General features: G+C 45.8%; 1 protein-coding gene across 1 annotated transcript in view; it reads left to right on the top strand.

Moving 5' to 3' along the window:
- The first annotated feature begins 1383 nt into the window (after window positions 1–1383).
- The window catches only part of TLE5 (TLE family member 5, transcriptional modulator), a 29265-nt gene continuing 19029 nt past the window's right edge, over window positions 1384–11619 (top strand). The window contains 1 exon segment of the mRNA XM_042782332.1: window positions 1384–1394. Coding sequence (XP_042638266.1) covers window positions 1384–1394 — 11 coding nt within the window.

Below are 11619 nucleotides of genomic sequence, written 5' to 3'. Positions count from 1 at the left end.
GACAGAGAATAATGATAAAATATATGTGTAGATCTATGTTGTTGTTAGTTCCTGTTCTCTCGGCTACAATTCACAATGACTCAACAATGTAAAACAAAAGAAAGCACTGCAGGCTCCTGCCGATCTTAAGGATCATTGGTCTACTCAAGTCCATGGTGGGGGCCAATGTGTATTTTAAGTGCCTTCCAACCTGGAGGACTCACTTTCCCAAGCTACACCAGACAATGTCCTATTGAGCTCCACGGGGATCTCATTGCTGATTTTCAGAAGGAGACCACCAGTCCTTTCTTCCTGGTCTGTCTTAGTCTGGAAGCTCCACTCAAGCCTGCCCACCATGGGGGACCCTGCAGATAATTGAAACACCAATGGCATAGCTTCCAGCATCATAGCAACACGCAGGCCCCCACAGTACGACAAACTGACAGATGGGTGGTAGATGGAGACAGACAGAGAGACTTATTTTAAGAAACTGGCTCATGCAACTGTGGGGACTGGCAAGTCTAAAATCTGCAGGGCAGGCGGCAGGCTGGAAACTCAGGCGGGATTTCTATGTTACAGTCTGGAGGCAGCATTTCTTTTCTTTGAAAGAGCTCCATTTTTGCTCTTAAGACTTTCACCTGATTGCATCAGGCCCACCCACATTATTGAAGGTCACCTCTTGTACTTAAAGTCAACTAATTGTAAATGTCAATCAGATCTACAAAATCCAGACGAGTATGTGCCCAAACATCTGGGCCCCACAGCTGAGCCAAGTGGACATGTAAAAATAACCATTAAAAAGCCCACTGCTGAGGGGAGGGGAGGAAATTATCAAACAATATCATGAACATCACATGCAAGTAAAATTTTACTGCAAAAATTAAAAGAAATAAAATTAAAAAAAAAAATTGCCTTCAAGTTAATTGTGACTCACAGCGCCCCTAGAGGACAGAGTGGAACTGTCTCATAAGGTTTCCAAGGCTGTCAATCTTTACAGAAGCAAACCCCCAATGAAACCCATTGCTGTGGAGTCAATTCCAACTCACAGCGCCCCTAGAGGACAGAGTGGAACTGCCCCATAGGGTTTCCAAGGCTGTCAATCTTCACAGTAGCAAAGCCCAAACCACACCCACTGCCATGGAGTCCATTCTGACTCACAGCGCCCCTAGAGGACAGAGTGGAACGGCCCCACAGGGGTTCCCAGGCTGTCATCTTTACGGAAATAGATTGCCACATCTTTCATGGAGCAGCTGGTGAGTTCCAACTGCAGACCTTTGGGTTAGCAGCCCAATGCTTTAACCACTACACCACCAGAGCTCCTAAATGAACCATCAGGGACCCTTTTGAATTAATATTTCCCAAGCCATTACTGGTGCCAGATGGTGTTCTGGGTACTTTGCTACTATGGGCTCAAGGTACGCACTAACTGACGTTATGACCATTTTTGTTGTTGTTAGGTGCCATTGGGTCGGTTCTGACTCATAGTGACCCCATGCACAACAGAACGAGACCCTGCCCAGTCCTGCACCACCCTCACAACCACTGCTCTGCCTGAGTCTATCATTGCAGCCACTGTCCCCATCCATCTCACTGAGGGTCTTCCTCTTTTTTGCCGACCCTGTATTTCACCAAGGATGATATCCTTGGTATGATTACCAACCACGATGCCTTGTGGTCTATGTATAGGTTCTGCATGAGCACAATTAAGTGTTCTGGAATTCCCATTCTTCATAATGTTATCCATAATTTGTTATGATCCACACAGTTGAATGCCTTTGCACAGTCAATAAAACACAGGTAAACATCTTTCTGGCATCCTTTGGTTTCAGCCAAGATCCATCTGATATCAGCAATGATATCCCTTATTCCACATCCTCTTCTGAATCCAGCTTGCATTTCTGGAAGTTCTCTGTCAATATACTGCTGCAACAGTCTCTGAATTATCTTCAGTAAAATTTTACTTGCATGTGATGTTCATGATATTGTTTGATAATTTCCACATTTTGTTGGATCATCTTTCTTTGGAACAGGCACAAATATGGATCTCTTCTAGTAAGTTGGCCAGGTAGCTGTCTTCCAAATCTCTTGGCATAAGCAAGTGTTCCCCTCCAATGTTGCATCCATTTGTCGAAACATCTCAATGGGTATTCTGTCAATTCCCGCAGCCTTGTTTTTTGTCAATGCCTTCAATGCAGCTTTGACTTCTTCCTTCAATACCATCAGTTCTTGATCATATGCTACCTCCTGAAATGGTTGAACATCGACCAATTTGTTTTGGTACAGAAACTTTGTGTATTCCTTCCATCTTCTTTCAATAGTTCCTGTATCATGAAATATTTTGCCCATAGAATTCTATGAATATTGCAACTCAAGGCTTGAATTTTTTCTTCAGTTCTTTCATTTGAGAAATGCTGAGCATGTTCTTTCCTTTTGGTTTTCTAACTCCAGATCTTTGCACATTTCATTATAATACTTTATTTTGTCTTGTGGAGCTACACTTTGAAATCTTCTGTTCAGCTCTTTTACTTCATTTCTTCCATTTGCTTTAGCTATTCTACATTCAAGAGAAAGTTTTACCCTGAGACTATGGCCCCTAGCTGCCCTTCAGGTCTGGAACTGAACCCACACCTGTGACTTCCAGCCAAACAAAAGACAGGCATATGAGTTGAACATTTACCTGAGGTAGCTACACTCCTTAAAGAAAATAATCATGGGAGAAAGAAGGGCTGTTTATGCACCAGGAGACAGCTCAGGGGGCAGGAGTACATGGAGGGAAGAACACAGGGAAGAGGTAACTATCAGGAGGAACTGGGAGGGGAGGTGTTGCACTGTGGTAAATTGTAGTCAATGTCATGAGACAAAGTGTATGTGACGTGCTATATGAAAAGTGAATTTGCTCTGTAAATTTTCACCCGAATCACAATTTTTAAAAAATAAATAAATAGTAGCGAGTTTTAGAGTTTATTGTGACATCCATTTTGGTCTTTCTTCTTTTCCTGTCTTTTAATGACCTTTTGCTTTCTTCATGGATGATGCTTTTGATGTCATCCCACAACTCATCTGGTCTTCGGTCACTGGTGTTCAGTGCATCAAATGTGTTCTTCATATGGTCTCTAAATTCAGGTGAGATATAATCAAGGTTGTATCTTGGCTCTCATGGACTTTTTTTAATTGTCTTCATCTTCAACTTGAACTTGCATATGAGCAGTTGACGGTCTGTTCCACAGTCAGCCCCTGGCCTTGTTCTGACTGAAGATATTGAGCTTCTCCAACACCTCTTTCCACAGATGTAGTCGATTTGATTCCCATATATTCCATCTGGCAAGGCCCATGTGTATAGCCACCATTTATATTGTTGTAAAAAGGTATTTTCAATAAATAAAACATTGGTCTTGCAAAATTCTATCATGTGATCTCCAGTATCATTTCTGTCACCAAGGCCATATTTTCCAACTACGGATCCTTCTTCTTTGTTTCCAACTTTCATATTCCAATCACCAGTAATTATCAATGCCTCTTGATTGCACGCTTGGTCAACTTCACACTGCAGAAGTTGACTTAAAAATTTCTTCATCTTTGGCTGTAGTGGCTGGTGCATAAATTTGAATAATAGTAGTATTAACTGGTCTTCCTTGTAAACATACAGATATTACCTATCACTGATATCACTGTATTTCAGGAAAGATCTTAAGTTATTCTTTGTAACGATGACTGTGATGCCATTCCTCTTCAATTTTTCATTCCCAGAATGGTAGATCCTATGACTGCCTAATTCAAAATGGCCAAACCAGTCCATTTCAGCTCATTAATGCCTAGAACATTGTTCTTCAAGCATTCCACTTCATTTTTGACAACTTCCAATTTTCCTAGATTCATACTTTGTACATTCCATGTTCTGATTATTGATGGATGTTTGCAGCTGCTTCTTATCATGAGCAAGTGAAGGTCCCGAGAGCTTTACTCCATCCACGTCATTAGGGTTGACTCTACTTTGAGGAGGCAGCTCTTCCCCAGTCATGTTTTGAGTGCCTTCCGACCCGAAGGGCTCATGTCTGGCGCTGTACAGAACAACATTCTGCTGTGATCCATAAGGTTTTCACTGGCCAGTTTCTTCAGAAGTTGATCCCCAAGTCTTTCTTCGTATCTTAGTCTAGAGGCTCCACTGAAGCCTGTCCACCAGGGGTGAGCCTGCTGGTGTGTGAAATACCAGTGGCATAGCTTCCAACAAGACAGCAGCACTCAAGCCACCAGAGTATGATAAACTGACAGACGAGTGATGGGTGACCAGTTTACAGAAGAAACTGAGGGTCAGAGAACTGCCAAGTGCTCTCACCCTCTGAGCTGACCCACAGCTAAGGGACCCTCCAGCCTGAGCTCATTCACTCCTCACACCCCTCAGGGACTATTATGGTTCCCCTTTCACAGATGAGGAAACTGATGCTCAGAGAGGGGATGTGCCTTGTCCCAAGATGCTCAGTGAGTAAGCTGCCAGAGCAGGGACTGGGCCGGGTGGCTGACTATTGGCCCTGAGGCTAAGTGCCTTCCCAGAGTTGTCTGTGGGGGTCTTGGCGAGGGGACATCCATAAGACTGAGAGCCAGCCAGACTCGAGTTTGAATCTCACTTCAGTCAATTCCTGGCTGTGTGACTTCAGGAGGGTGTCTTGCCCTCTCTGGGCCTCTGGATCTTCTTGGCTATAACCACTTCCTCTTGCTATTTTAAGGAGTTAAAATGCAAAGCAATGCTGCAACAGTAGGATCTCAGGAAATATTTGCTGGGAGTATAAGTAGGACTGGCTGAGTGGCACAAATCGTTAAGTACTTGGTTAGTGTGTTACAGTGAATTACTTGGTATGGCTTTTCTAGCCATAGTCTTTGTAACTCCCACCAGATTACTGCAAATAAGGTGTATACAACTCTGATGTTGGGATTGGTTAGTTTTGTCACTCTGCCAGCCTTAAAATGAGCCGTCCTAGAGGCAGAGAGGGGATCTCATTGCCATCAAGAGACAAGAGCTGGAGGTGAAGTGGAGTGGAGTGTCCTTGGACCCGAGATCCTTGCACCGGACCTCCTCAGCAGAGACGCCCCGGCAGAGAGACAGCAGCAGGGGAACCAATGGGCATGAGACAGGGCTGTGGGCTTACCTGGCCCACAGAGTGAGGACACTGAGTGCCCCTCGGCAGGAGGCTTGCTGGCGGAGTGGGGTGCATCTGGGTGTACCTATTGGCAGAGCTAAAAGAACTTTGTAACACTAGTCCAAGCAGGTCAGAGGCCAAGGGTCAGAGAGGCATGCCTGAGGGCACAGCAGAGAGGAGAGTGGCCTGATTGAAGAATTACGTCCTGAGCTGCTCCTGAACCTGAATTGTAGCCTGTTGCTTCCCTAATAAGTCCCATAATCGTGAGTATTCTCTGTGAGTTCTGTGTGGCCATTGTGACCATTTTATAAAACCCAGCAGAGGAGTAATGAGTGCTCCGGTTGGTGTTAGAATTTGTAAGAGGCTGGAGGGTGGCCGCATGTCTGTCCTCACAAAAATAAGCCTTGGGCTGCTGACGGTGATTCTGTCTTCCTCTTGTGAAGTTAGAGGAGGTCAGAGGATGCCGCCTTCAGGCCCTTTCTGCTGTTACTAACCAAGAGGTTGGTGGTTCAAATCTACCCAGAGGTACCTCGGAAGAAAGGCCTGGTGATCTGAAAACTCGGCCACAGAAGCCCTAGGGAGTGCAGTGCCACTCCAACACACGTGGGCTTGCCAGGCTTTGGGGCTGACTTGATAACAACTGGTGGTATAAGAAGGCTGCCTGAAGTTCAAATCCAGGGTCCTGCCCTGACCGGTGCCTGCCCTTGGGCTGTCCCCTCTGCTTCTCTAGACCTTAGCTTCCCAGCTGCAGAATGGGAGCAATATTTGCACCCACATCAAGTGCTGGGGAAAGTACTGGAGATGCTGTTGTTGTTGTTAGGTGCCAGTGAGTCCATTTTCAACTCATAGCCACCCCATGTCACAGAGCAGAACTGTCCCATATAGTTTCCTAGGTTGTGACCATTGCCAGAGCAATGGTGAGGTCTCTCTCCCTCAGAGCTGCTGGTGGGTTCGAACCACGAGCCTTTGGGTTAGCAGCCAGGCACTTAACCATTGAGCCACCTGGAGACCTGGGTAAACCTAAGTTGTTATGATGAAGGGGAATGACTATTTTGTTGGGAGAGTTTGGGGGCTCCTGAGCACCAGAGCCAGGAACCGAGCACTCAAGACTGCGGGAGGTACACTTCCCCCCATGCACCCCATGGACAGATAGTAAAGCGGAGGCCAAGAGAGGGGGAGTCACCTGTCCAAGGCCACACAGCACGCCAGATTCAAACAAAGGTAGAGCCTGGCCCTTGGCCCTGGTTGTCTTAGGGGAGGCAATGGGGGCCTCTGAGAGCAAGCCAGATGGGCAGCAAGCCCCCTGCTCCCCACAGTCCCCAGGAATTTCCAGGTGTCCCCAGAGACAAGTCGTTGGAGGCAATCTCCTAATCACCAGGCCTGATTACCACATGGCCTCAGGGAGATGTCGGAGGCCTTTTAAGGGTGCTTAAACACTCCAACAGGCCCTGAGAGAAACAGCTGGAAGCTCCGGGGAGAAGGAAAAAGACAAAAACAAAACAAGTTCATTTTCAAGCAAGGCCCTGGGGTGGCGACAGGGCCTGAAGGCTCGGCTTCCCAGCCCTTGTCAGGAAACAGCCAGGCTGCACCTCCTTTGAATCTTTACTGGGGTCATTTGCGAAATGGGTTACTAGTAAATGAATAAGGAGCCCTGGTGGCATAGTGCCTAAGGCATTTGACTGCTAATGAGAAGGTTGGAGGTTCAAACCCACCAGCCACTCCGCGGAAGGAAGACTGGGGAATCTACCTCCGTGAAGATTTTCTACCTGGGAAACCCAAAGGGGTGACTATGAGTTAGAACCGACTCGATGGCAGTGTGAGTTTGGTGTTGGATTTTTTTTTTTTTTTTTTGGTGGTGTAACAGTTAAGTGCTCAGGTGCTAGTCAAAAGGTTGATGGTTCAAACCCACCAGCAGCTCCCTGGGAGAACAGACTGGCAATTTGTTCCAGTAAAGAGGATAGCCTAGGAAACCCCATGGGGCAGTTCCACTCTGTCCTCTAGGGGCGCTGTAAGTAGGAATCCACCCCACCAGTGGATTGGGTTTGCGTTTTGCTTCTGTAAAGGTTGCCAGCCTAGGAAACCCTATAAGGCAGTTCTACTCTGTCACATGGGGTCCTGTGAGTCAGAATCAATGCCACAGCAACCAATAACAACAGTGGACGAATGACTACAAGGAAATGAGTAAAAGCCTCCCTGGCGCGTGGTAAGCGCTGTGCTCTCATCATCATTATTGTTATTTATTTTTTCTGCATTTTACAAGGGGGAAACAGAATATGTGGAGGCCCTGGGTGGTGCAAACGGTGAACGCAAATCAGCTGCTCACTGAAAGGCTGGAGGTTCGAGTCCACGCAGGGGTGCCTCAGAAGACAGCCCTGACGATCTACTTCCAGAAATTCAGCCACTAAAAACCCATGGAGCTCAGTTCTAGTCTGACACACTCGGGTCACCAAGAGTAGCAATGACTCCACAGCAACTGTTTTTTTTAATCTTGTAAGATGATTGGTTTGGGTGGCCGCGCCCGGGGTCTGACCCGGAGGTGGCCTTTCCTGCTCCCCAGCCCTTCTTCCCACCGCCCCCTACCCCGCCCCAGGCTGCGGTGACAGGAGCGGGTAAACAGTGCGATGTGGCCACAGAAAGGCCTCCATAGTGCACGTAAATGTCTCCCGTGTCCAGTAAGTCTGTCCTCACAACAGCAGCGCTGACTCCTCGGCTCTGCACATCTGCACAACCCAGAGGCACAGCCCATGGCCCCCATTCCACAGAGAGCGAAAACTGAGGCCCCGAGAGTTGTCCAAAGCCCTACGCAGTGTGCACGGAGGAAGCCCAGGCGGTGACTGACTGGAAGCCAGGCAACAGGGAGAAATGTTCAAGAGTGGCTGGAGGGTGTTGACGGTAACTATGCCATCTGCCCCCACAGAGCAGGCTCTACCTGTCCTATGTCGCTTCACTCTTCTATCATTGTCCTCATTGTCGAGAAGGCAAACCGAGGCTCAGGGGTAGCACAAAAGTTGCCTAGAGAAGGATGGCAAGGCTGGCAATTCATCTTAGAATAAAGCACCCAACATCCTTCTCGGGAATATCTCGTCCACTTCTCTCCTGTATGGTATGTGACTCAGGCTCAGCCAATCAGAATAGTCCATCTGCAATCCCTTCTTGACCAATCAGAATATTCTATTTAGTCAATGAGGAGGGGGGGGTTCAGTGATGTCATGTGACCTCAGCCTGGCCAATCAGAGTATGCTACTCAGACCCGCTGTCTAGATTCAGCAATATCATGTGCCAACCTTGTGCTAAGCGCTTTCCCGATCCTAACTTATTTTCTAACAACCAGCTGAATCCTCACAACCCATCCATCCATCCACCCATCCATTCATTCATTCAGTAACCATTTATTCAGCTCTTATAGTGAGCCAGGCCCTGTTCAGCACAGCAGTGACCAAATCGAGAAAAATCCCTGCCTTTCTGGAACTGCTATTCTAATGGTGGAGACAATCAACAAATTAAATACCTGAAACAGTCATCTGTCGGAGGTGCTGAATCCTGTAGCAGGAACAAGGGCAGGCAAGTGAGGTGGGTCATGCAAGTATAGGGTCAGATCCTATCTTCATTCAAAATTGTGATGTTTTGTTCACTGTGGATCTTTCTACATTAATTTTGATTTGTTGGAATATTGCATGAAGCTTAGGGAGACACTGAGGTTCTGTTAAGAGTGATGGCAAAGTTCTGGAGGAGTTCATGGTGATAGTTGAACGATATGAACGTAAGGATGCCACTGAACTGTACATGTGCAGACTGCAGAAATGGTACATGTTTTGTTATTTACATATTTACCATGATGAAAAACATTTTCTTGTGGAAAACAGTATGGCAATTCCTTAAACAGTTGGAATTAGAAATACCATTTGATCCAGCAATTGCCTTACAAAGTATATATCCTAAAGAAGTGAGAGCCAGGACAAGAACAGATATATGCACACCCATGTTCATCACAGCACTATTTACAATAGCAAAAAGATGGAAACCACCTGGTGCCCATCAACAGAAGAATGGATAATCAAACTGTGGTACATACACACCATGGAATACTATGCAACCCTGAAGAATAATGTAGAATCTGCAAAACACCACATAACATGAATGAACTTGGAGGACATTATGCTGAGTACAATGAGTCAATCACAGAAGGACAGATACTGTATTAGTTCATTATTGTAAAAAGTCAAGGAAAGGTTTACATAGGGAAGAAAACTTTCTTTGTTGGTTACCAGGGTGGAGAGGGGAGGGAGGAAACACTGCAAAAGTAAAAAGAAAAAGAAAAAACATGTCAATCAATTCTTGTTGTTAGGTGCTGTGGAGTCGATTCTTACTCATAGCGACCCTGTGTGACAGAGCAGAAATGCCCCATTGGGTTCCCAAGCTGTCAATCTTTATGGAAGCAAAGGTCAAACCGACTGCCCTGGGGTTGATTCCGACTCACAGCACCCCTAGAGGACAGAGTAGAACTGCACCATAGGGTTTCCAAGGCTTTCAATCTCTACCAAAGAGCCTGGTGCCGCAGTGATTAAAAGCTTGTCTCCTAATCAAAAAGGGTGGAAGTTTAAGCCTACCAACGGCTCCATGGAGAGACCTGGAAATACATTTCTACAAAGACTACAACCTCGGAAACCATACAGGGCAGCTCTACTCTGTTGCACGGGGTCACGGTGAGTCAGGGTCAACTCAATGACTCATGACAACAATGATTGATGCAGAAGTAGATTGACAGGTCTTTTCCCCTTGGAGCCGCTGGGTGGGCTTGAACTGCCAACTTTTTGGTTAGCAGCCAAGCCCTTAACCATTGTGGCACCAGGGACCCTTAATAAAAATCTAATATCTAGAGAATAACAATTAAGAGAACTATCTCGAAAGCCTTTGGTGTATAAGTTAAATTATAGTCAGAGGAAGGTCCATAACCCAAATATGTTCAACTGATCGAGAATTAAAATAAACGTACAAAGCATTCAACCCAAGTTTAGAAAATAAACTAAAAACAAATCAGGAAAAAAAAATAGTGCATGTCCTTATATAAACTATCTAGACTAGGCAAATGTATATAGACCAAGGTGAGCCCTAGTGGCACAACTGTTAAGCACTCAGCTGCTAACTGAAAGGCCAGGGGTTCAAACCCACCAACAACTCCAAAGGATAAACACCTGGTGATCTGCTTCAGTAAAGACGACTGCCTGAACAACCCTAGGGAAGTTCTACTCTGTCATACAGGGTTGCTCGGAGTTGGAATTGATGAGCTACAACAACAATGTGGAGACTGAGTCTGTTATTCGCACCAGGAGCAGAAGGGGTGGGGGGAGTCAGTGCTCCGGGAGCATTGAGCTTCTGTGAGGGGAGATGGAAGAAGGGAGATGTGGTGACAGTTGTACAGTGTGATGAATTTCGATTCTGTCACTAAATACATGTAAAAACGTTGAAATTACAATTTTTGTGTTGTGTGCATATATGTATATGTTGTATGTATGTAACAAAAAAAAGTGTTGGTCTTGATGGCTGACTTTTTTTGGCGCCCCCTTAGATTTTATGCCTGAGGTGAATACCAACCATCCTGCCAACATCAGACAGAGAAGTCACCTGGAGACTCATTGAGAAAATGACATTTAAGCCAAGACTGGAAGGAGATGAAAGAATTAGCAAACCAGAGACCTGGGGGAAGGGCATTTCAGGCAGAGGGAGCAGCCTGGGCAAAGGCCCTGGGGCAGAACCAGGCCTGGTGAGTTGGAGGAACAGCCAGGAGGCCCATGTGCATGGAGTCAAGTGAACAAGTAGGAGAGGGGAGGAGGGGAGAGCAAGGAGATATAGAAATTGGCTTCTTGGAGGAGGGGGCATTAAAGGGGAAGGGTGTGTAAGATGCTCGGTGAGGACACAGAGAACAGTGGGCTAGAATTGAGAACCTAGAAATGGATCCTTCCATCTATGATCAGCTGATCTTTGACAAAGGGCCAAAATCCATTCAATAGGAAAGAGATAGTCTCTTTAACAAATAAAACCAAAATCAAAACCACCACCATCATTGACTCTGACCTATTGCGACCCCCGTTAGGTCTCTAAGGCAGTAAATCTTTACAGAAGTAGATTGCCCCATCTTCCTTCTGTGGAGTGGTTGCTGGGTTTGAACCACTGATCTTCTGGTTAGCAGTCAAATGCATTAGGCACTGTGCCCCCAGAGCTTCTTTAACAGATGGTGCTGGCAAAACTGGGTATCCATTTGCAGAAAAATAAAACAAGATCCATACCTCACACCATACACATAAACTAACTTTAGATGGGTCAAAGACTTCAACATAAAACCTAAAACGATAAGATTCATCAAAGAAAAAATAGGGGCAAACTTCAGGGCCCTAATTTATGGCATAAATAGACTATCAAGCATAACCCAAAATGCACAAACAGCAGAAGATAAACTAATGATTGGGAACTTCTAAAAATTAATTTTTATGTGCATCAAAAAACTTCTCCG

The sequence above is a fragment of the Orycteropus afer genome, unplaced genomic scaffold (genome assembly GCF_000298275.1).
Source record: "Orycteropus afer afer isolate SDZICR_OR568_19922 unplaced genomic scaffold, OryAfe1.0 scaffold00291, whole genome shotgun sequence".
In the NCBI taxonomy this organism is placed as follows: domain Eukaryota; kingdom Metazoa; phylum Chordata; class Mammalia; order Tubulidentata; family Orycteropodidae; genus Orycteropus; species Orycteropus afer.
This window is presented reverse-complemented; position numbering and strand designations above follow the sequence as displayed.